The sequence below is a fragment of the Salmo salar genome, chromosome ssa08, assembly GCF_905237065.1.
Source record: "Salmo salar chromosome ssa08, Ssal_v3.1, whole genome shotgun sequence".
NCBI lineage: Eukaryota > Metazoa > Chordata > Actinopteri > Salmoniformes > Salmonidae > Salmo > Salmo salar.
The window spans coordinates 15,966,804-15,994,083 of record NC_059449.1 but is presented as its reverse complement, the minus strand read 5'-3'; the positions used below and the strand labels follow the sequence as shown (position 1 = coordinate 15,994,083).

General features: G+C 45.7%; 1 protein-coding gene across 1 annotated transcript in view; it reads right to left on the bottom strand.

Annotated features, from left to right (window-relative positions):
• Positions 1-27,280, bottom strand: part of LOC106595273 (zinc finger protein basonuclin-2-like) — a 501,482-nt gene that overhangs the window by 408,988 nt on the left and 65,214 nt on the right. Inside the window, 2 exon segments of the mRNA XM_045722846.1 lie at positions 2,440-2,675; positions 5,407-5,509. Of these exon segments, the coding sequence (XP_045578802.1) occupies positions 2,440-2,675; positions 5,407-5,509 (339 nt within the window).

The following is a 27,280-nucleotide window of genomic DNA, read 5'->3' as shown; positions in this document are numbered from 1 at the left end:
AAACACACCTAAAGAGGAAAATAAAAGTGGGGAAGAGAGGGAGGGAGGAGACGAGAGGAGAAGGAGGACAGAAAGAGGAGAGGAGAGAAAGAGATGTGTGAGAGGATTTATTAGTTGGATTGTACCGTGTGTGTGTTGACAATTTCCTGACGTGTGTGTAGGGTTTGTCACTCAGAGCCATTCTCTGACGCGCGCACACACACACACACACACACACACACACACACACACACACACACACACACACACACACACACACACACACACACACACACACACACACACACACACACACACACACAGATGTACAACAGATCATGATCTGGGTGTTGACTTCAGTGTCGTAGGAGTGAAAGGAGGATGATTGAGTGAAAAGCCAGAGAGATAGAGAGATTACATGGAGGGGGTTTCTATCCTATGATCAGATGTCAAGGATCATGTCATTTACTTCACAGGACAATAAAGGCAGAAAAAGGTTCTGAGTGCTGACATGTCTGTATCAATCAACTGACTGAAATGATCAAAACCCTGAATCAAATGTAACATCAAATGTCCTTCTCAATTCAATGGGTTCACACACTGATAATCCCTTTCATATTCATGTTGTATTTCATTCTATTACATCATTAGCTAAATACAGGAAGACATGTTCTTACATCCCATCAATATCTCCCATAACTCTCCTCCATTGGATCTACCATGGAGCGCTGTAGAGAGGATAAACGCACCACAGACATAACGTGGCTGCCCTGAGGCTGGGAGATGATTGAATTTCATAGCTACTTACAGGCTAATAGGCTACAACGACTGCTCACTGTCCTTAAGTGACTGACAATTTGGGCTGCGGAGCGAAACGTTTGAAGGCCTTTTTGAAGAGATCTGGGTGGGGGGGGTTAGTGACTTGGCTGAGCTGGGTGGTTTGAACAACGATAGTTAGATAGACAGTCTATTAGAACCAGCTGATCCAACCACACTGAGTTGGAACGTTTGGATAGCCAATGGCGAGGTCTTTCTCACAGTCTAAGACTATACGGGTTGGACAAGGATTGGAAGACGAATATGTTATTTTTTGTCAGAGTGCAAAATAATTGAAAACTAAATTATATATAAAAAAAAGAAGATAAAACTAGATAGATAAAAAAAATGATTTGATAGATTTTTTAAACAACGCAAAATCAAATCTCCTGGGTATATTGAGTGTAATAAATCCAGCAACTCAACCTAAAGCCTGTAAGAATGCAAGGATCTGTTTATTTGTCTCTGTGTGTATCTCCATTGTGTGCGTATTGTTCTGTGTGTGTGTCTGTGTGTTCGACAAGTCTGCGAGCAGTTTACTCACAGAAGCTGTTTCCACATACAAGGCCTCAAAACTGCCCTCTCCTCCCTCCATCTTTCCTTTCTCTCCAGCCATGCTGTTCCACTTACCCACACTCCTTTGTAGAACACAAGCCCCAGCCACGGTACCTCGCCTGCCTCGCCGCCACAACGCTGCTATTGGCTTTGGACAATACACACACCACCGAACACCCTAACCACAAGCACATGTTCCCCTCGTTCTTAACTAATTCATTCAGGAACACTTTGGTTTAGGTTTTGAGAGACCAAAACCTCTACCTTTGATTAAGAAATGTGTCTGACTGCAATTATATGGGAGGGAGGGAGGGAGGGAGGGGTAAGTACGATGGTGGTTTTATAGTCTGCTGGCGTGACATTTTTCTATTCTATTTTTCATTCTGTTTTTCGTTGTTGTAGAGGGACACTGTTGATGGGAGTTGTTGGAAACAAAGAGGAAAATGAGAGAAATATTGAGCGATAGCTTTTTAAACACGTTCAACTGTTGCTACTGTTTCCTTGAACGATAGCCTTTGGAAAAGTACTGCGATGGTGAGAGTGATTTGCGGGCCCACTTGGTGACATATATAGATGCTGAAATGAGTCTGAATAAGTGGACTTGTTAAACATCTGAGAGAATCACACACCATCTGGGAGTGTGTGAGTGTGTGTATAAATGATTACGGTGCATATTCACATCTAAAATATGTTAGGTGATCCATGTGTATTCATATTCAGTGATCAGTTTGTAAGTGTGTATATATTTGATTATAAACTGGGTGGTTCGAGCCCTGAATGCTGATTGGCTGACAGCCATGGTATATCAGACCATATACCACGGGTATGAAAAACATGTATTTTTCCTGCTCTAATTAAGTTGGTAACCAGTTTATAATAACAATAAGGCACCTCGGGGGGTGTGATATATGGCCAATATACCACGGCTAAGGGCTGTGGTATATATCTCTAAGAACAGCCCTTAGCCGTGGTACATCGGCAATATACCACACCTCCTCAGGCCTTATTGTTTAAATATTACACTGTGAATGTCCATTAGGTGTTCCTGTGTGTTTAGCTACTACGGTCATAACCCTGACTCCCACCTACCTGCAGTATGTAGCCCCTGACATAGTCCCTCAGGGTCCAGCCCAGGCCGTGCAGTATGTGGAGCACCTCCTCCTGCTTCAGAACACTGAACAGACGGTCCAGCAGGATCTTCAGTCGGACCGGCACCGCCTGGGTCCCGTACAGCATCAGGCTGCTGATGTCAAACACCACGTTGGACTGAACTATCTCCACCTGGGTGGGGTGGTACAGGTGCTGCGTGCTCAGCTTGTCCAGCGCTGGGATGAGGGGACAAGGACACACACCAACATGAGTAGGCTTAAACATACATACAGGACATACTAATTCAATGACAAGTCATTAGTCAATGAAAAACACTGCCGTTTTGGTTAAGAAAATGTGTTTATGTTTTATTTTTTATGGTTAACTTTGAAACCCGTCCTGAAACCCTCTTGCATATACTCTGCAGGTATACACACATGCAGGTGCCTAAACACACACACCCTGCCAGCCTCACCAGGTAATGACTATCAGGTTTCCCCCTGTCTCCAGTCTTCTCTGGGAGATAACAGTCCAGGGAGATAACAACACATCTAGGAGATAAAATGTAACGGACTGCCTTTCTCTATGTAGTCTAATCTCTGTCTCTTTTCATCTCTCCTTCCATCTCTATTTGCACCTACAGTATGTGTCTCTCTCTCTCTCCATCCCCTCCCTCTCTCAAAGTGTCTCATCTCCTTTTCTACCTCACTTTATTAAGTAAGTATGGAAGCATTTCACTGTTAGTATGGAAGCATTTCACTGTTAGTATGGAAGCATTTCACTGTTAGTATGGAAGCATTTCACTGTTAGTATGGAAGCATTTCACTGTTAGTATGGAAGCATTTCACTGTTAGTATGGAAGCATTTCACTGTTAGTATGGAAGCATTTCACTGTTAGTATGGAAGCATTTCACTGTTAGTATGGAAGCATTTCACTGTTAGTATGGAAGCATTTCACTGTTAGTATGGAAGCATTTCACTGTTAGTATGGAAGCATTTCACTGTTAGTATGGAAGCATTTCACTGTTAGTATGGAAGCATTTCACTGTAAGTAATTAAGCATTTCACTGTTAGTATGGAAGCATTTCACTGTTAGTATGGAAGCATTTCACTGTTAGTATGGAAGCATTTCACTGTTAGTATGGAAGCATTTCACTGTTAGTATGGAAGCATTTCACTGTTAGTATGGAAGCATTTCACTGTTAGTATGGAAGCATTTCACTGTTAGTATGGAAGCATTTCACTGTTAGTATGGAAGCATTTCACTGTTAGTATGGAAGCATTTCACTGTTAGTATGGAAGCATTTCACTGTAAGTAATTAAGCATTTCACTGTTAGTATGGAAGCATTTCACTGAAAGTAAGTAAGCATTTATCTTCCCCTCTACCCTGTCTCTTCCCCTCTACCCTGTCTCTTCCCCTCTACCCTGTCTCTTCCCCTCTACCCTGTCTCTTCCCCTCTACCCTGTCTCTTCCCCTCTACCCTGTCTCTTCCCCTCTACCCTGTCTCTTCCCCTCTACCCTGTCTCTTCCCCTCTACCCTGTCTCTTCCCCTCTACCCTGTCTCTTCCCCTCTACCCTGTCTCTTCCCCTCTACCCTGTCTCTTCCCCTCTACCCTGTCTCTTCCCCTCTACCCTGTCTCTTCCCCTCTACCCTGTCTCTTCCCTTCTACCCTGTCTCTTCCCCTCTACCCTGTCTCTTCCCCTCTACCCTGTCTCTTCCCCTCTACCCTGTCTCTTCCCCTCTACCCTGTCTCTTCCCCTCTACCCTAATCTCTCCCGTCACCACCTTACCCTCACTCACCTGGTTTTCTCTCCATCCCCCTCCTTCACTCCTTTTTTCCCCCTCCCTCCCTTCCTCCCATTCCTCCCTCCCCTCGCCTGTCTGTATGACACCTGGTTTTGTCTTCTCTGATCCCAGGACAGCCTTTCCGCTGACGAGGGCTTTGCCTGACAACACACTCTGCGAGACACGAACATCATAAAAAATGAAGAACTGCTTGTCAGAGTGGCTGCCAATGCCGAGATGAAATGAAAAGTGGGGAGAGCGAAGGAGAGAAGGGTCCTCTGACAGTTCAGAGAAGGAGATTAAAAATATTCAATGGGGTCCTGTGCTGATCGCTGAAGGCCCTCTCTACGCTTGGGCCAAACAGGTGTTTTCTTTTATCTTATTTTCCCCTCTGTTCCCTCCTTTCTATGCTATCCGTCTTCTTTCTTTCTTTCGCTCCATGTCCTTTTTCGTATGCTCCCTGAACAAGTCATGAGGTTGTCTCTCTCGTGGATATTGTTCTAAGGTAGTAGGTACAGGTATGACTTTGAACCAAACCACTTAAAGTTTTTAAATAAAATATATATAAAATATTTCAAGAAAATACAACATTTTTAAATAAAATACATAACGTTTTTAAATAAAATTCATACACAGGACAAACACTAAAGTTGAACGGTATCTCTCTATGGTAACAAAAAAATCAAATAAACATATTTATCAAATATTTTATGTGGTAAAAACGTATTGAATCTTCTCTTTTAAGCGTTTATATTAACCTGTTACCTGTGGAATCTATGAGAGGATAACACATCACTATATAAAAGATATGGGCACTGCATATTATGCTGATATCGTTAGTGACCCTGTATAAGGAGAGTACAGCTGTGTGTGTCAGGACCTCTGCTCTCTCCTCTGGCTAAAGAGACAGGTTTATGAGAGCATATAACTTCACAGGACTAAAGAGGCAGAGAGAGAGAGAGAGAGAAAATAGAAAAGAGAGAGACTAATATGACAAACTATTGCAATATTGCAGTTATACACTATCGTTGAAATTATTTCCTACCATACCACACGATCTTCTTGTAAGAAAATGTAATAATATTTCATATTACAACTACTGTACAGATAATCTTGGACGCAGTGACTCCCATCACCCTGGTTAGTAGGTCGGAAGAATTCAAAATGGCCGTCTCTTACCGTGAGCCACCCAGCCGTGCTTGCACTGGTCACATGTACGCAGGTGGATCTTTCCTGGCTGGAAACACTCACAGGTGCAGTTCACCAGAGTGCAGCGAATGGCCTGTAGAGACACAGGGGGAGAGGGAGAGAGGAAGGCCATGTCAATCAACTGATCATACAGACAGAGAGAGAGAGAGAGATGGAGGGAGCAGGGAGAGGACAGAACTCAGGCTACAGAGCACTCATCAATCAACTGATCATACATACAGAGACAGAGAGAGAGATGGAGGGAGCAGGGAGAGGACAGAGCTCAGGCTACAGAGCACTCATCAATCAACTGATCATACAGACAGAGACAGAGAGAGAGATGGAGGGAGCAGGGAGAGGACAGAGCTCAGGCTACAGAGCACTCATCAATCAACTGATCATACAGACAGAGACAGAGAGAGAGATGGAGGGAGCAGAGAGAGGACAGAGCTCAGGCTACAGAGCACTCATCAATCAACTGATCATACAGACAGAGACAGAGAGAGAGATGGAGGGAGCAGGGAGAGGACAGAACTCAGGCTACAGAGCACTCATCAATCAACTGATCATACAGACAAAGACAGAGAGAGAGATGGAGGGAGCAGAGAGAGGACAGAGCTCAGGCTACAGAGCACTACAGAGCACTCATCAATCAAGCAGTCACACAAACAGAACTGAAGGGTTTCACAGATAGACACCGTAACAGCTGCACACCAGTAACACATCAACGCACAGTCACACAGAGAGCTCATTTCTCAACGAGATTTATGTACTGCAATAGCTTTGAATTGTTTCAGCATAAATTACATTTTAATATTACAATTGTAATATTAATTTCCCCTGTCAGTCCCTGTTAAAGCCCTCTGACGAATTCACTATCACCAGATTTCCTACAATACCCTTTGCCTTATCTAATATGAATGATTTAATGAATTCATAACCTGACCCCACCTGAACTGACAGAAACTGTTTCCTTTTCTCCTCATTGAATATCTCACTTGTTTTGACTAAGTCACCATTACTCAATACTAGAGGCTGAACTGGAGCTGACCCCTAAAAGCTTTAGCAGTTAGAGGTTAAGTGTCTAGACAGCTCAGGAGAGTCCAACTCAGTCCACCAGAATCTGAAGCACTGGTCTGATAAGGCATCACTGTCAATCATAAGTGCTTCAAAGTCTACAGGTCGAGACGTCCATTTTACAGGAAGAAGAGGTCTGTTTTACAGGAAGTTGCTTTAAATGCTAAGCTAATTCACACCTCTATGGTGGAGGTTCATAGTGCGGATTTCACTGATGGAAATGTAAGATTTGACAACTAAACATAGTTGGCATATGGTCCGCCTCACACCATTCTTCTGTGGGGTCTGTGTAACCACGTTAAATACCAACAATACCCACCATGAACAAGGATTTAGAAAAATGACTGTGTTAGAGGCTTCCAAATGTACACAGCTCCAAGCCACAAATTTCTCATTGACACGAATTCTGGAAGGCATAGAGGACTCTGTACTAGGAACGAGGGAGAGAGGGAAAAAGGGGGGGGAAAAGAAGTGAGGAAAAATCCCCAAAAGCCAAAAATTGATATTAATCAGCGTTGGCACCCCTTGCCTTATCAGTCCATTGTTATGTTAAAAGATGAAATTGATAAATGATAATAATTACATCGAAAACCCTCTCGGTCTTCAAAGACAAATTGCTTAAAGGGGAGGGGGGGAATATTTGTGGTTGTAGCGTATTAGCGTAGCGAGACCCTGCTATGGAAATGATCCCTTTTCCAGGAAGAGTTTCATTCTAAAACAGCCAGTCAGCGCTAACATTTTTCCTTCCAATATTTTTGTAGCCATCGACTCACAATCCTGAATCACAGACCGAATGGAGCCTGAGGTGTTGATAACATAAATAAATAACTTGGTAGAAATAGCACGGATTCAACAGCATGCGGATTGTATGTTTCACGTTTGGTGAAAAGGATGTGGAGTCAATCCCAAATGTCTAAAATCTGTGTTTCTGTGTTAGACTGCTTAGGGCTGTAAGATCTTCTGTAATCACAGAAATGACAGAGAAAAACATTCAACCACGCTTGTAAAAGGGAAGGATGTGTATTATGGTAGATGATGGATATGATTGCGGCCTCTTTATTTTGACAGGAAAATCACAATCATATCCAAGGTTCTTTGTGTATTGAGTGTGTATGCACGAGGGTGTGTGTGCACGAGGGTGAGTGTGCATACAGTACATGCGTGCGTACGTGTGCACATGCGTGTCGATAAAGTATGTGCGTCTTAGCCCCACTTAAGAATAAGTCTGCCGCTCTTCTCTGCACAGAGAGAGTCATCACAAAACCAAAAGGTGAAGAGCTCTTCTAACGTTACATCAACCTCATAGTAACATACTGTCACGTGTGCTCCCTCTCCGGCCTCTAGGTCACCAGGCTGCTCGTTATGGAGCACACCTGTCACCATCGTTACACGCACCTGACTCTATCACCTCCCTGATTACCTTCCCTATGTCACTCCCTTTGGTTCCTTCCCCAGGCCTTGTCGTTTCTGTTCCTGTGTCATGTCTGTGCGTTGTCCGTCTTTCTTATTTTGTATTATGCTCCGTTTATTTGATTAAAACACTCAGTCCCTGAACTTGCTACCCGACTCGCAGCACACATCGTGACACACAGCTCTTACACTACAGTCATTTCCCAGAATCACTTTAGGAACTTCACCAATTTACCACACACACTCTCTTATCTCACTGCAGCTGATTTATCGCCTGTGACCGGCAGTGTGACAGTGATGCGACACACACACACACACACACACACACACACACACACACACACACACACACACACACACACACACACACACACACACACACACACACACACACACACACACACACACACACACACAGACGTGCGCATACACACACACTCTCACAAACACACAGAGAGGGCTGAAAAGATCACACACAGGGTCGTAGGTCATAGTCCATGATGCAGCTGACCCATATTTCACAAGAACCCATGCACAAAACACCCCATCAGCAGTTACACATCACTGAGGGACAGCAATATCACAATCACAGGAACCAGTGTTCATACCATCACTAGACATGGCAAAGGACACACTTATACATACAAGTAACATTCAAACCTTTGCTAGTGTATTGTACCTGTTCAGTACTGTAGTACAAGCAGTCAACGTTTCGTAGGACTGAATATCAAACAGAATGACACGCTGTAACCATGACTACATGTAATCCCTCATGCCACACGGTATTAGCCATGTCATTCGACTGCAGTACGTCAAGTATAAAGTGCCACTCCACTGTAACATGACCGTAACCATAACATGACCGTGACCGTAATAGGATTAAATCCCCTAGGTGTTTTAAACCAGATTAGCAGGAGGGAGGTATCAAAGTGAACACGAGCTAATCCCAGATTAACCATCAAATTACACCAAATCCCACCACATCCGCCCAGCAGGTTGGCATCTGGGCAGACAGGGACATCGTTTAGTTTTTTGGCAAGGTGGGGACGGGGATTACACCTTTAGTGTGTCAAACTGGTTGTCTATCACAGGTGTGGCGTAAATCAGGTACCCCCTCTGGTTTCAACCATGTAACTAATCTGTACAGGGTGCCGGTTTTGCTTTCTGCTACTGTTGTTTGTCTCCCTTCGGGCTCGACATGAGAGCTGAACCAAAGTGTTTATTTTGATTTGTCCTGCTTGCTAACAGGTTGGATTTGTCCTGCTTGCTAACAGGTTGGATTTGTCCTGCTTGCTAACAGTTTGGATTTGTCCTGCTTGCTAACAGTTTGGATTTGTCCTGCTTGCTAACAGGTTGGATTTGTCCTGCTTGCTAACAGGTTGGATTTGTCCTGCTTGCTAACAGTTTGGATTTGTCCTGCTTGCTAACAGGTTGGATTTGTCCTGCTTGCTAACAGTTTGGATTTGTCCTGCTTGCTAACAGGTTGGATTTGTCCTGCTTGCTAACAGGTTGGATTTGTCCTGCTTGCTAACAGGTTGGATTTGTTCTGCTTGCTAACAGGTTGGATTTGTCCTGCTTGCTAACAGGTTGGATTTGTCCTGCTTGCTAACAGTTTGGATATGTCCTGCTTGCTAACAGGTTGGATTTGTCCTGCTTGCTATCAGGTTGGATTTGTTCTGCTTGCTAACAGGTTGGATTTGTTCTGCTTGCTAACAGGTTGGATTTGTTCTGCTTGCTAACAGGTTGGATTTGTCCTGCTTGCTAACAGGTTGGATTTGTCCTGCTTGCTAACAGGCTGGATTTGACATCGGCCGATTCTCTATTTATTACACACACTACGACTTCCTCAAAACAATCTGATCTCCACTTCCTATTATGTTACAACACAAAACTAACTCCAACACAGAGGTCAAAGTTGTCCGTTTTCCCTCAAACCAGCATTAAATGCTACACGGCACAACAACACAGTCCGCAATCCTAATTGCCACTTGCTAAAGCCATTGTATAAAACAGCGGCAGCCAGAGATCAAATGAAATATCACACACATGCACCCCCTGTTTACACGCTGGGGCTGTGTGATGGTTGACGAGATAGTTAAGGAGGTCGTCTAATATAGCAATTAGAGCCCTGGTGTCTGCTGTGCTGCTGCTGTGACAAGGCCTTCTAATCAATGACTTATTATGTTAGCCTAGCAGCCTAATAGCACCTCTCATATCTCCCCATTAACCAGACAGGCTGAAGTATTACAGGCTAGTTAGAGGAGAAGGGCACATCTTCTGCTGAACAGACACTGGGGGGAGAGAGGAGAAGGAGAGAGAGTGAGAGAGTGAGAGAGAGAGAGAGAGAGAGAGAGAGAGAGAGAGAGAGAGCGAGAGAGCGAGAGAGAGAGAGAGAGTGAGAGAGAGAGAGAGAGAGAGAGAGAGAGAGAGAGCGAGAGAGAGAGTGAGAGAGAGAGAGAGAGAGAGCGAGAGAGCGAGAGAGAGAGAGAGAGAGAGAAAGAAAAAGAGAGAGAGAGAGAGAGAGAAAGAGAGACTAGAGACTGTCTAGATTATTTGCTGTGTGTGTTCATACTGACACTAGAGACTGTCTAGATTATTTGCAGTGTGTGTTCATACTGACACTAGAGACTGTCTAGATTATTTGCAGTGTGTGTTCTTACCTACACTAGAGACTGTCTAGATTATTTGCAGTGTGTGTTCATACTGACACTAGAGACTGTCTAGATTATTTGCAGTGTGTGTTCTTACCTACACTAGAGACTGTCTAGAACACAAGAGGGGAGTAGCGGATGTGAAACAAAGTTGTCCTTTAACAGGACTAGAGGATGGGAGTGAGGGAGATAGAGGGGTTCTCTCTCTCTCTGGTGTCTCTATGGCCAGATACTGGAGCATTAGTCACTATAGTGTCTCGCCAGGGTGTCCTCTCTAGCTCACTGCTAAAAGGGGATGGTGAGGGAAAGGACACAGGGAGGGGGGTAAACGTGTGTGTGTGTGTGTGTGTGTGTGTGTGTGTGTGTGTGTGTGTGTGTGTGTGTGTGTGTGTGTGTGTGTGTGTGTGTGTGTTGTGGGGAGGGACACCCTGATTCAGTAGAAAAATGAGCAGCAGGGGAATGGGGGACTTTTTCTCTCCAATGTCCATTCCGTTAACTCCTATGGCCTCAGAACTGTCCTGGTAACGTAGAGACATCTACATGATATTCACTGTCAACTCCGTTATTATATGACACCTTTAAATGTCACCTCCGTTAACCCTCGACCTATTTCAATGTCAACTCTGAAACCTTCTTTATCCTTTTTAATGTCCAACTCCACTCCCACCCTAAAATGTCCACTCCCTAACAGCCCCTTTGTGCCCTCTATTACAGTACAAACTCCACTTGTCCCCGTCCCAAAAGTCCACTCCTTAACTCCACTCCTCCACACTGTATCCTCCATGCATGCAGAGGGAAGCCAGCCAGACCAGCTGGGAGAGGCTGGATGGTTATTGTTCCCTGTCTCAGATTTAATTGAAACCTTTACCCATGTTGAACATGGAACCACAGACCACATTTCTTTGGTAGAGAGTAAAGCAAAGCCGAGAGTTAAATGAGATTCCTGTCTGTGTGTGTCTGTCTGTGTGTGTGTTTGTGTGTGTGTGTGTCCGCAGCAGCTCCGACTTAAATGTGTATGTACAGGTCACTGTAAAACACTGGGAGCATCTTGTCCTCTCTTCCACCCGCAAGATACCATCTCATCCATGAGTTAGCTGCTGAAACGCTGTCCGCTTCCTGCCAGAAATGTGTGTCCAACGTGTGCAGGGAAAGCAGGCACGGTGCGTGTCATAAAGCAGGCCCCGGCTCTCTCTCGGAGAGATAGTCTCAGGACTTCACAGAGTCCATATTGAAACCAGGTGACAAATAAAAGTGTGTGGGATAAAGGAGGTCTTTGTAGCAGACGCAGCACGCCACAAATTCAGAGGCAAATTTTTGCTTGTTTGGCTTTATACGTTGGGTCTGACTTAAAACGGAACTTTCTTGCCTTCCAATTCCAAAATGCTGCTGAGTAAACAACGATTAATCATTTGTTCGCAGGCTTTCGGTATAAAACTCCCGGTTACAAGGGAAAGGGAAAATGTAGTCAACTTCGAATACAGGCCTCTCCTTTTGCCTTTGAAATCCCCACAGCACAACACCAGTCCTCCATGTCAGTTCTGGTTTGCTTTGAGCCCCACGGCTCGCAGCCGCAATGGCAGAGGCCCCTGTCCTATGTGCAGCTGTGCGACTGGGCTCTGACACGGGGCAGAGGGACCAGAGTTATGCTAATGGGAACCAAATGGGGCGTGAGTCTCCGCTGGATTACAGAAGGGGGAGAAGAAGAAGAGAAGCATGTGTTTCCTGTGTTCACCTGGGACCCCTCTTTTTCTTTCTTCTCTTTCTTTTTTTTAACAAATAGAAAAAGGAATAACCCTGTCTGTTGTTCCCATGTTGGGTCAGTCTGTCCATGTCTTTTTGTTTTTACTCCCTAATCTACCCCCACACCTTTATTGTGATCAAGTCAGGCCAATTAGACACTTTGTTTACATTCATTCCCTCTCTAAAGTTATGTTAAGCACAACACTGCTTACATCTGAGCAGAGAAGCACCATACTGGAAGAAAGAAAAACGAGAATAAAATCAACACGTGAAGAAATAAGGGATTAGGGGGAAAGATGAAGACAGATGAATTTCAGATGTTTTTGGCGCGCCCCTCTCATTCCTGTTGTGCCTTATATGCCATACTTGATCAGATTTCATCGCCAGCTGTGACAGCGCAGCGGCCAAGCGGCATACCAGCGAACCTATACGGCCCGTATAGAGTCCCCAGAGTCCTGGACTAAGATCCTAGTGTTCCTGAGACCTGAGACGACGGAGATGACAGCGGACGGGCCACATGCCAGCTCTGAGACATCAGACAGACTGCAAGGCCTCATGGGTATTGGAGAGACAGAGAGAGACGTGACAGCGACAATGTTTTTGTCCTGTCGACGTCGTGACAATGAAGTGAAAACCGGTACTGACCGGCTTGGAAGAAAAGCTAGAAAACGGAGATGAGATGTTAGACATTTTACCTTTGATTTAGAAATTGTGTTGTCATCTGTTGCTAGTGGTTTTCAGTATTATTATTTTACATATATGGATATATGAGAACAAATATATACCCCAAAGATGAATAAATATAGTAATACCCTACCTCAACTTTGAACTATTATAGACCTAATATTTGTGTTTGTGTCAGCTGAAAGTACTCACAGTATTTCGAAAGTACACCCCCACTAACAGATCTACCCTGTGAGATTGTAGTCACCCAAAACCAGATAGTTCTATCGATACGTATTCTCCTTTACTGTGGCTAAGGGGAGTCACAGGAAGACAGATATTCTGGGGGTGATGTGAACACTTCTCAAAGACACGTAGGTAAAATGGGATCCATGATGAAATTTGGTGAGTCTGAGTGTATTCCAGGATAGTCATGCTTCATAATGAAAGGACCCAGCTGGCTATCCTATTGTGTACTGAGTGAGAGAGAGAGACTGAGTGAGAGAGAGAGACTGAGTGAGAGAGAGAGAGAGAGAGAGACTGAGTGAGTGAGTGTGGAGAGAGAGAGAGAGAGAGAGAGAGAGAGAGAGAGAGAGAGAGGACAGTTCAATGGCAAATCCCCAAATCTGCTTATCCTCACCAGTCATTCTACTGCTCTCAGCTAACACACTAGATAGATACATGTCATCTCAAACAGGGAGGGGTTGATCATATCAAGTGGAGGAGTGGTGGAGGGAGCCTCCATTGATCTCCCTCCCTTGTATACATTTCTGAGCATAGGGAGAGAGAGAGGAGTGGACAATCTCTTTGTGTTCAGACCAGCCCAGGCCATGGTCCCTCTTGGCTCTCCTCAAAGCCAGAGATCAAACCATGTGCCCAGTGACAGCACTGTCCAGAGATACTAGTGGAGTTCAAAGAGCCGAAGGAGGGCTTGGAGGTAGGGGTGGAGGGATGGACGCAGGCTATACAGTAGGTAGGGGGCCAGTGTGGTGGAGGGTGGATTGTTGGTAGGGCAAAGGAGGGTGGGTGGGGGGTGGAGACCGGAGGGGAGGCAGGGCGCCAAGCGGGAAAATGGAGAAATAAGGTTGAAGTAGGGTAAGGAAGGGGTGAGGAGGTTCTGGATAGGGGCGGGAGGACGGCCTGTCACTGATCTCTATCTCCTCCCCCCACCTAACCCCCCTAGCCTGCTGCCGTCACCTGCTGGTCTTGTCCAGGTGTTTTATAGCTATCTGGAGGCACTGGGAGTACAGACGGAGAGAGGACTCTGCCAATCCTTTTGTCTGGCTCGCCGCATTCCTCACCCACAGATGGTGGACATGGACACAGACAGACAGACAGACAGACAGACAGACAGACAGACAGACAGACAGACAGACAGACAGACAGACAGACAGACAGACAGACAGACAGACAGACAGACAGACAGACAGACAGACAGACAGACAGACAGACAGACAGACAGACAGACAGACAGACAGACAGACAGACAGACAGGCCAAGCAGGGAGCACAGTACCAGAGGAGCACTCTGATCAGAATGTATGATACGTTGTTGGTAATGAACAGTGTTATTAATAAACTATTAATACATTATTAATAAAGTTATTATTAGTAGAGTTCTTATTAAAATGAAATCATAATGTATTTGTCACACGCGCCGAATACAACAGGTGTAGAACGTACAGAGAACTCCTCAGTAGAGTTATCAGTGTAAGGTAGAAGGAGAGATTTATGGCTTCAGTGTGTTTGGGAAAATGTTACAAGAAAATGGGTTTTTATTTTTAAATGTCTGTTTTTGTTTTGCATAGAAGTCACACAGGGTGCTTTTTTTTATGATACCTCACGCTCACAACAGGAAGAAAAACAACTACAAAGAATTGAGTCTGCAGAAAAAGAATTCCCATGAAATGACTCTAGAGGAGGGAGTATAGCTCTCACCTGCTATTCCTACTCTTACTGAACATTTTACTGTTCAATGTACCCAGATAATAAGCTAGTCCCCTGATTACAAACCACACACATAGAAGGAACCCTGATCACAGAGTACACTCAGGGAGTTCTGTCTGTATTATCGTATTCAATGTACAGCAACTAACGCAAGTGAAATAGAACTCCACATTGTAGAGTGGAGTTCCCCTCCAAATAGCAGGACTTTGACTCTCATTCAAGTTCCTTAGATTCAGATCGCTTATAAAGGAGTCTTCCTTTACTAAAAGTTGGAATGAGACACAGTCACACTCCCTTTGAAAGATGAACAACAAAACAAAATACAGATTCTAAAAGCACTTGGGGGGGAAATTCCACCAATAATGTTACCGATACCTTTTCAGCTTATCTAAAATCTCTCAGGCTGCATTTACAAAGGTAGCCCAATTCGGATATTTTGTTTGGTCAAAAGAATTGGTCTGCCTGTGTAAACGCAGCCTTATTGACAAGAATTAATAATTGACACATTTTCTGATCATTCTGTAAAACTGAGTGGAGAGGAGGAGTGTGGAGGAGGGGGACAGAGTTGCGTGTCGCACACCTGCGTTGACTCCACCCCCCCCGACCTTCAGCCTATCAGAGAGTGTCCCTCCTCACCAGATAAGGGCGACACGTCTCCTCTGCAGGCCCTGACATCTGCACTGATTACCCAACACACTATCAGTGGTTTAGTCAAATCTGGCACGAACAACGTCACCCACTAACGTACACCTGCCGAGACAAGGCAGTGACCTCGAGAGAAGTGGTGACATGTAGTCACAGAATTCAAAAGAACAGGTTTATGGCATAGGCCCACTCTAGTCTTATAGTGTAACTCTACACATGAAGCCTAGCAATAAGTCAGTATATGCGTGTTATAGTCTTCAACTGTACTGCATATGGTATGAAAACATGCTAGGCTGAGTCTGGGAGTAACTGAAGGATTGACACGACCACACAGTGTGACCGCCAGCATGTTGGTGCTAGAGAGCAGTAGCAGGTCCAGAGAAGTGAGGAGAAGAAAGAAGGGAGCGAGGAGGGGAGGGAGGAGGAGAGAGAGGGAGCGAGGGAGGGAGGGAGGAGGAGAGAGGGAGGGAGGGAGGGAGGGAGGGAGGGGATGTTTTTTGGCGGAGTGGAGGAGTGTTAGGGATGAAAGTGTGTGTATGTGAGAGGGGGAGAGATGACCAGCAGCATCTGCTCTCTCTCCTAAACACACACACACTGGACACACACACGGGAGGTATTAGTCAGAGCCTAAACATCTCGCACCCTCGGCGACCCCGCCAGGAGGGGACTTCTCCGTTGTCGACGGTTGTTGGCGTGGGCGACGGGACACACAAGGAGGGAGGCGGTTGATGGGAGCCTGACGACAGGACAGGAGACTCACCTGGTGAACTTTTAGTCAGCGTGCCGGTCCCCACCACACTACACTACACACACCCTTCTGCTCCTAACTCCTAATTCATACTCCAAGTCCCCACCACACTACACACACACCCTTCTGCTCCTAACTCCTAATTCATACTCCAAGTCCCCACCACACTACACTACACACACCCTTCTGCTCCTAACTCCTAATTCATACTCCAAGCCCCCACCACACTACACTACACACACCCTTCTGCTCCTAACTCCTAATTCATACTCCAAGCCCCCACCACACTACACTACACACACCCTTCTGCTCCTAACTCCTAATTCATACTCCAAGCCCCCACCACACTACACTACACACACCCTTCTGCTCCTAACTCCTAATTCATACTCCAAGCCCCCACCACACTACACACACACCCTTCTGCTCCTAACTCCTAATTCATACTCCAAGCCCCCACCACACTACACTACACACACCCTTCTGCTCCTAACTCCTAATTCATACTCCAAGCCCCCACCACACTACACTACACACACCCTTCTGCTCCTAACTCCTAATTCATACTCCAAGTCCCCACCACACTACACTACACACACCCTTCTGCTCCTAACTCCTAATTCATACTCCAAGCCCCCACCACACTACACTACACACACCCTTCTGCTCCTAACTCCTAATTCATACTCCAAGCCCCCAGCACACTACACTACACACACCCTTCTGCTCCTAACTCCTAATTCATACTCCAAGCCCCCACCACACTACACTACACACACCCTTCTGCTCCTAACTCCTAATTCATACTCCAAGCCCCCACCACACTACACACACACACACCCTTCTGCTCCTAACTCCTAATTCATACTCCAAGCCCCCACCACACTACACACACACACACACACCCTTCTGCTCCTAACTCCTAATTCATACTCCAAGCCCCCACCACACTACACACACACACACACACACCCTTCTGCTCCTAACTCCTAATTCATACTCCAAGCCCCCACCACACTACACACACACACACCCTTCTGCTCCTAACTCCTAATTCATACTCCAAGCCCCCACCACACTACACACACACACACACCCTTCTGCTCCTAACTCCTAATTCATACTCCAAGCCCCCACCACACTACACACACACACCCTTCTGCTCCTAACTCCTAATTCATACTCCAAGCCCCCACCACACTACACTACACACACCCTTCTGCTCCTAACTCCTAATTCATACTCCAAGCCCCCACCACACTACACTACACACACCCTTCTGCTCCTAACTCCTAATTCATACTCCAAGCCCCCACCACACTACACTACACACACCCTTCTGCTCCTAACTCCTAATTCATACTCCAAGCCCCCACCACACTACACTACACACACCCTTCTGCTCCTAACTCCTAATTCATACTCCAAGCCCCCACCACACTACACTACACACACCCTTCTGCTCCTAACTCCTAATTCATACTCCAAGCCCCCACCACACTACACTACACACACACCCTTCTGCTCCTAACTCCTAATTCATACTCCAAGCCCCCACCACACTACACTACACACACACCCTTCTGCTCCTAACTCCTAATTCATACTCCAAGCCCCACCACACTACACACACACACACACACCCTTCTGCTCCTAACTCCTAATTCATACTCCAAGCCCCCACCAAACCTGAGAAGTATTGGAAGAGCTCCTAGATTTAATCTTGCAAATAGCTTAATATTTTTTATTTCGCCCCTTTTCTTTTCGTAGCCAAAAGCCTGTTGTAATTGTTTGTAAGTAATCTCCAGGTTATGTAAGTGTGGGGTTTTGTCTAAACTGAAAACTACCGTGTGTTATGTTATTGATTGGTCGGGGTTCAAGACCCACGACCCACAGCGCAATATTTGTTTCTTTCTGAGGAGCTATGTGCAAACAAATATGTCAGAGTAAACATTAGCATCTAAACACCTGGGTTTCCTCACAGACCAGCTGTGATAATACAAGCTATGTTGAATCAGGAGGACTTTGTCCTTAGACAGCATTCACAACCACAAACAAACACTTTTTGGGTGTATCACTGGATACTCCGTAATGACCGTTCCGTTATGACATCAACACAAGCTTGCACGAAAATAATCCAAATAAGGTCATTTAAAACGTCCAGTTCCAATCCAAGTTCCATCTGACCTTTGACCTCGGGACCTCCATGTTGCCATGCCATTCAAAGCCCTGAACTACTGGATGTCTCAGCTGTTGTCTGTAATTACCTGCATAGTGAGATGCCGGCTCCTGATCCGTACAGGAGGTCCCCTGGTCAGATCCTGCTATCCCAAGGTAAGCAATCTTTCAATTAGACTATGTACACACAGCACTGATAAACGCTAGTGTGAGAGAGACTCTGCGCTGTACTCAAACCCCATGGCTACATTAGTGCAGTGACAAATGTGCAAGTGTCCCTCCCACACCCCAGCCACACGGAGAAGGAGAGGAATGTAGCCTGTGACTAAAGGAAAGTCCATCTGGGAGCTTACTTCTTTATCTGCCTTTACAAAGTTCACAGATAGAGGGACTGAAGTAGAGGTGAGACAATGTCTCAGTGTCACAGGTCAATAACCACGAGAGAGAGAGAGGTGGAGAGAGAAACAGAGAAATGGAGGGGAGAGAGAGAGAGGAGTGGAGACAGAGAAAGGAGAGAAAAAGAGAGAGAGAAAGGGGAGTGACAGAGAGAGAGAGAGAGAGAGGAGGACCTGTTGCGACAGCGAACCTCTCCAAAAGTGCCAAGTGCACACTAATATTTAGTCTTGGCGATGCATACCAGTATTTCAGTATCTAAACATTGCAGTTCTCTATAGAACTTCACACCCGCGGGGCAACTTCAACTTCCAATCCACAACTATGGGCTTGAATGACTTGCTGCACTGGAGTTCCAAGTTGTAAAACTCAGAGTGAAGCAGACTCAACATATGCAACAGGGAGGATGGTTGGTTGCCAGGGATTTGATTGCCATCCTGTAAATCGACCCGACCAAATTACCAACCCACCACCCAGGGGCCCTCCGTCGGTCCACCTCATAAGAACTGGAGGGGGGCTCCTTTTAGCAATTATAAAGCTATCGACGACTCGCTCGACATATGTTTGTGTGTCTTCCAGGCTTCTAGCATTAAGTCATTATCTGAACAAATTGTGACAGACTTTTTTATTGCCACCCAATCATGAAACATGCGCCAGTGGCACCGCTCTTAACGAGCTGCATGTTACTCCAAACTACCTCCCTCCGTCCCCTCAACTCTGATTCCTGCCTCCCATATTTATCATTTTACCACATCCTAACAATAACACGGCCTGGGTATGGTGCAGCAACAACATGTCGGGGCCTTGCTGGCCCTAATGGATCGCATGCGTTACCGCGGTAAAGGCTGTAAGTATTACCAGCTGTGACACTCTCTCGTCCTGGCAGCCTAGTGGTGGTTGGTGGGGGGGTTTGGGGGACAAAGCAAGCAGACTCATCTAAGTGCAGCTGGACCAGAGGGGGGAGGAGGGGGTGGGGGTAAAAGATGTGGAGAGTGGGGGAGGGGGATGAAGAGATGGGGAGAGTGTGGGGGGGGGGAGACAAGAAACCACAAGACTTCGTGTTTCCAGCTGCCTTTCTCAGGGGCTCGGTTTTCTCTCCTCCCGGTTTTCTCTCCTCCCGGTTTTCTCTCCTCCCGGTTTTCGCAGGGCTCTTTTTTGTCCCCTTTTTCAAAGAAAAAAAAGCACCCCCCCCCGGCCCTCCCGTTCTTCGGCCATCTTTGTTTGGACAGGGCTCTGGAGCTCCAGAAAAGCTCTCTCAGATGTGCTGAAGTAAGGGAAAAAACCAAACAAACTGGCTCTTGCACACATTCACAAACACTAGTACACACACACACACACACACACACACACACACACATAGTACACACACACCGTGTGACTGCAAAAAAATCCATTCAGTCACACAAGCTCACCACCACACATATACTTGCACACATATGTTCATATTCAGACAACATGCACTCCAACTCCACTATCGACCAGGGACAAATTAGCATGGAAGCAGGAAAAGAGCCCCCTAACTCCCCTCTTCACTGTGGCCTGTAGCAATAGGATATAAGATGCATTCTTTTTGACATCGTGTGTGTGCCCTCGAATCTTCGGATCACAGCACAAGGCGAATTTCGAGCATACCTCGACATGTGTTACCTCTTTGTTATGTTGACTTTGTACGGCTATACGAGTTGTGATACTGGAGCTAAACACTGGGCCCGGCCATGGGGCCCTAAACGGCCGCCCCGGCCCCAGCTTCCTTCTTCGTTAAATAACAAACACCCAGAGTGAACCGTGAAAACAGAGTTTTTTTTTTTAACACAGCACCACAATAGAGATCTATAAAAGCGTATTAAAATAAACCCATAAAATGTCACTCAATGCTGCCTCTAGCAGACATTAAGTCCCCCTGCCCTCCTCGCTAAATTTGAAATGTTATTTGTCCGATTCTGTTTCCTTGCTGTGTTTCTTACAAAGCCGTGGGATTTTGGTGAATGAAAGACTCTTGTCCAACGTTGATCTAGTAACATATGTATTTAGTAAGAGACAAGAATGTTTCTTGAACTAGCTTTGAGTCGCTATTGCTTCAATTAAGAGACAAGAATGTTTCTTGAACTAGCTTTGAGTCGCTATTGTTTCAATTGAGACAAGAATGTTTCTTGAACTAGCTTTGAGTCGCTATTGTTTCAGTTAAGAGACAAGAATGTTTCTTGAACTAGCTTTGAGTCGCTATTGTTTCAATCAAGTGGCTAACTGCTACTGGGTCTGTGTGAACAGATAGAACTGATATAGAGCAACTAAACCATTGTCATTTAGAGTAAATGGACAAATAGATAGAAAAACATTGATCATATTTCCAAAATGATCATGGCTATAATGTTTTAAATAAACAAACATGTAATAGTGTTTTGAGAAAATGTGAATATTTTTCAGCCTTAACATTTGTAGTGGTAAATGTTTTAGGGAGTCGTTGAATTTTGCATTAAGACAATACAAAATAAGAGATTAACAGAATAATAACGAAATAACAGATTAACAGAATAATAACAGAATAACAGATTTTACCCTTGTTTATTGATTTTCTTTCTCTCTCTCCCTTTTTGTCTCCTAGCGACATCATTCCCCATCTCCTCTTCTCTTCCCCCTGTGATGACTGTGCTAATATATTTGAATAATGAAGGCGAGTCATTTGAATATTCCTTCAGTATTAAAAAAGGATGTTTTTACATGATGCAGCAATATTAACCCTCCGTAATTGGGCTCTTTGGACTTTACCAGTAGAAATACTAAATTATTTACTTATGTCGACAAAATGTCAAGAGACACGCATCCAAAAATAATTACCAACGATTCAGACAATGTTGTTTTCATTTTTTTCTCTCGTTCTGCTGTATGTGATCGGAATTAAATAGAGTATCCCCTGATCTGTGTGTGTGTGTGTGTGTGTGTGTGTGTGTGTGTGTGTGTGTGTGTGTGTGTGTGTGTGTGTGTGTGTGTGTGTGTGTGTGTGTGTGTGAGAGAGAGCTCTAATGAATTCTACTAAAGGAACAAAAGGGTTTGAAATATTCTCCATGTTTCATGTTGTGTGTGGACTCTGGAGAGTCTCTCTCCAATCTTCTCTTGTCGTATTAATAATGAAGACTAGTATATTGATTGTTTACAGCTGGGGGTGACTGACGTTACCGCACTTGGATAGCGTTTACACCGTCAAGGGTCTTTGTTGGGATAGCGTTTACACCGTCAAGGGTCTTTGTTGGGATAGCGTTTACACCGTCGAGGGTCTTTGTTGGGATAGCGTTTACACCGTCGAGGGTCTTTGTTGGGATAGCGTTTACACCGTCGAGGGTCTTTGTTGGGATAGCGTTTACATTGTCAAGGGTCTTGTTGGGATAGCGTTTACACCGTCGAGGGTCTTTGTTGGGATAGCGTTTATACCGTCGAGGGTCTTTTTGGGATAGCGTTTACACCGTCGAGGGTCTTTGTTGGGATAGCGTTTACACCGTCGAGGGTCTTTGTTGGGATAGCGTTTACACTGTCGAGGGTCTTTGTTGGGATAGCATTTACACCGTCAAGGGTCTTTGTTGGGATAGCATTTACACCGTCGAGGGTCTTTGTTGGGATAGCTTTTAATGTTGTAATCGAAATGTGTTGGCTGTGATCTGGCATGTAGGCCCTGGTTGGGTCCTCTCGGTAGGTGTGTGTGTGTGTGTGTGTGTGTGTGTGTGTGTGTGTGTGTGTGTGTGTGTGTGTGTGTGTGTGTGTGTGTGTGTGTGTGTGTGTGTGTGTGTGTGTGTGCAAGCACTGACAGATAGGCGTGCTGATGCCATGTTTCAGTTCAACCCTTGAAGTGGAAATTAGGTTTCTCTGTCATCTTGTAACTAGTCCAGTTCTCACAAAGTCAGCAAGACTCACACCCCACACCCCCTTCCTTTACCCCCCCACCTCACCTCACCCCCTGCCCGCCTGACACCCACCATCCGCTATCCCTACCCCTAACACCACCAACCCTGAACTCCTCTGGCCAGAATCTAGAGTGACATGGTGCCCGGGAGAACAGATGGAAACTATCCACTCTCATTTCAACTTTTATTATCTTCCATTAAATTGAATACTTGAGAGAGAAAGTGAGTGAGGAGGCGAGAGACAGAGAGAGAGAGAGAGAGAGAGAGAGAGAGAGAGAGAGAGAGAGAGAGAGAGAGAGAGGCGAGAGAGAGAGAGAGAGAGAGAGAGAGAGAGAGAGAGAGAGAGAGAGAGAGGGGGAGTGGGGTGATTTTCTCTCTCCCTCTTCAGGTGGTTGGTCTTTACGTTTGCCAAGGCAGTAAAGCCACGCGGTTTCTCAAAAGAGCCCAGTCAAGTGGATTTATGCTGGGGGAAGCACATTCAAGCACGCAGTTACACACTCGCATTCAAACATGCACTCGAGCTTAAACACACACACACACACACACACACACACACACACACACACACACACACACACACACACACACACACACACACACACACACACACACACACACACGCTTGGTGCTGGATGGCAGAAAGAGGGAGCGAGACACAGTGGAGAGTATTAGCGCTCATACAGCTGACTACAGACAGGAAGGAGAGAGCACTCACTTCCTGTATGTCATTTCCTGGCTATACTAATCTGCCATCTTCCAAACATGACATGTAGTACCAAGTAGTATCCTAAAACATCAAAGTGAGCTCACTGACATTGGGCATTCTTTGGGCTCTAAATGGGCATTGTCCGACCTCCAATATCATCATGCCACACCCCTCCATTAATCTCCCTTTCACTAAAAGGAAAGAGTAACCCCTGGTAAGTACTTAGAGTTAGCCCATACCACGCACCCCTCACACAGGCAGAGACAGAGACAGAGACACAGGCAGAGGCAGAGACAGAGACAGAGACAGAGACAGAGACAGACAGACAGAGACAGAGACACAGGCAGAGACAGAGACAGAGACAGAGACAGACAGAGACAGAGACAGACAGAGACAGAGCCACAGGCAGAGACAGAGACAGAGACAGAGACAGACAGAGACAGAGACAGACAGAGACAGAGACAGACAGAGACAGAGACACAGACAGAGACAGAGACAGAGACAGAGACACAGACAGAGACAGAGACAGAGACACAGGCAGAGACAGAGACAGAGACACAGACAGAGACAGAGACACAGGCAGAGACAGAGACAGAGACACAGACAGAGACAGAGACACAGGCAGAGACAGAGACACAGACAGAGACAGAGACACAGGCAGAGACAGAGACAGAGACACAGGCAGAGACAGAGACACAGACAGAGACAGAGACAGAGACAGAGACACAGGCAGAGACAGAGACAGAGACACAGGCAGAGACAGAGACACAGACACAGACACAGGCAGACAGAGACACAGGCAGAGACAGAGACAGAGACACAGGCAGAGACAGAGACACAGGCAGAGACACAGACAGAGACCGAGACAGAGACACAGGCAGAGACACAGACAGAGACCGAGACAGAGACACAGGCAGAGACACAGACAGAGACACAGGCAGAGACACAGGCAGAGACACAGGCAGAGACAGAGACAGAGAAAGAGACAGAGACAGAGACACAGGCAGTACAGGTCAGTGTCTCTAACACTACAGCTGTGGGAAAATGCCCCAGCCTCCCAGGACAACTCCTACAGCCACGGTCGGTGTCAGAGACCAACTTTTTTTTTTGTCAAATAAAAATACTTAAAGGAAGCAGCCAAATGTGAGCAAAGGTCCTCATCACATGTTATGGAGAAACGTATTTTATGTGCCTGAGACATCTGCTCGGTTGAGAAAAAAATGAAATGGCGCCAGTGATTTGTGGGCGCCGACATATTGGGATCCATTCTCCTAGTTGTGTTATGTCCATGTGTGATGTCATGCAATCTGTGTATGAGTGTGAAAGTCCTCTTCCGATGTGCGAGTGTGTGTGTGTGTGTGTGTGTCCTCTCTCTTCTCCGTGTGTGTGTGGGCACCTGAGGGTCCGATCCCCATCCCCAACCAACCTCGGAGCGGCGAGCGACAGCTGTGCGTGTGTGTTGCCGTAGCGATAGGCATCATGGGCTCTTGTGCAGCCTAATTGGGCCGTTGCTCAGCCCGCCGAGTGGCCCTCGCTAATTAATTAGAAAGGTAGTGGAGCTGAAAGTTTTAATCAGCAGGCCAGCTCTTCTCCTCTTCCTCCTTCTATATCAAACACTACCAGCCCCACCTGACAATCACCCTCTATCTGCATCTGGGGTGGGTGTGTGTGAGGGTAGCATGTTTTACAGTGGAAATATTCAGATGGAAAATGTTTCACATTGAAATCCCGATGTGCAAATCTGGGGAGATATGGACATTTGCTAGCGTAGATGTTTTCTATTTTAATTACAAAAGTAGAATTTCAATTTTGAAAGCTGTAAAACGTTAGACATCACATTTATGTCCGTAACTGATCATTCTGTTTTTATACCTAAGTAGACTATCTGTGTGCCTATGTTCAGCCTATGTCTATGCTTGGCTGTACGTTACAGTGCTCAGTATATATATATATAGTATGTGGGAGGTCTGATTAGTTAGGATGTGGAGAAAGCCCAGTGCTCTTCCTGTGTGTAACTATGTAACTATGTATGTGAGTGTGTGTGTATCATGTATCCCGTGCTGACAAGAGTCTGGACTGAACTCTGTGATCCCCCCAATAAGTATGTGAACAGTGTGCGTGTGTGTGTGTGTGCGTGAGTGAGTGTGTGCGTGAGTGAGTGTGTGCGTGAGTGAGTGTGTGCGTAGCCATATCCCCTTTCTAAACGTCTCAAAGAGATCCTTTTCCACTCGACCGCTCCATCCCTCTATCCTCCAGAAACATTTCCCCTCTCCAGGACTAAACATAATATTATTTTTGCCTCTTATCCCTATCCGTAGTTAACTAATTAAAAGCTGCCGCTCAACCCCAACACTTTCCATCTCGCTCCAAGGAGCTTTTGGAAATCACACAGCTCGTAAAAAAAAAGAAGAGCCAGAACGGCTAGGGTTTATATTTCCCTCAGAAGAAGAAGAAGGGAAAAAGATGATTCCTAAACAATGTGCCTGGGCTCCACTTTGGGGACTGTGTCGTGTCCCAGGGCTGTGTGCATGCAGCAGGCAGCGCGCCACAATGATTTGCGGTGGAGGGCCCAGTGTCTGGGGGGAATCAACAAGAGAGCGAAGAGACCGACAACAAGAGGCATGCTGAAGAGGAAGAGGCTAAGCTAGTCAACCACTTCACAAGAAAGACTTGCTCTTCCTCCCACAACACTAGTAAAGAGAAGAGCTACTGCCAATGGTCTTGGATCAGTTCTGAATATGTATGAATAGAGGATAACTATGAGGGGTGAAATCTAAACTCTGACTTCAGATCAGATCATGTAAGGTAATAATGGTGAGGTAATAGACATGTTAATAGTTGGGTCAAATAAAAAGCATAGCTGAAGCACCCCCAGAGAACATTATTTAGTGTAGAGATGGTGGAGATAAACTGTAAACTATAGAAATAAATAAAGAGAGTCGTCTATATGTATAAACTCCCAGTCATTTATTGGGTAAAACACCAATGTTTCGGCTTCACTCTGCGTTCTTCACTCTGCGTTCTTCACTCTGCGTTCTTCACTCTGTGTTCTTCACTCTGCGTTCTTCACTCTGCGTTCTTCACTCTGTGTTCTTCACTCTTGCGTTCTTCACTGTGCCATCTTCTAGCTGGGTCAATGCATACTTCCCAAAGGCATGCTCAAATACAGTGTGCCATCATCATAGCTTTGTCCTCTAGTCTTTGGACCGAGGCGAGGTGTGACAGAGACTGAGATTGTGAAACACACACACACAGATGCCTTTTATCTTAGCGGCGGCGGTAGTGACACTGCATGGCGTTGTTCGTGGCTGCCCTATTCTCTGTGGCCATCTTAGCCTCCCGGCCTCGCGACGTGCTAATCAGCTAGCTGGTCTTATCTCTGTGTTGGCTTGGCCAAAACAAACACGCACCGCCTCTTTATTGCTTTGTTTTCACATGTTACGAGGGGGAAGGAGACACCATGATTACTTTACCAGATCACCGCTAGATTATTGTTGTTAGAACCAAAATGACTAAGTTACGTGCCAAATACTGGAGTGTCATGTGGGTGGATATATACAGTAGTGGCTGACTGGTGATGCAGAGGTGGGGAAATTGTTTAAAAGGTGAGGTAGAGAGAAAAAGAGAGATCTAAAGAGAGAGAAAGAGAGCGCGAGAGAGAAGCAGTGGTTAGCCTTTTTATCTCATTCTAAATGGGTCAAATATGCCTTATTAGCAGACAGCGCTAGGACTAAACGCTAAGCTAACTATGCTACACATGCTCCTCTGATAGTAAGGGAGTTAGACATAATGAAGGAGTCTTGGAAATGGTGTCA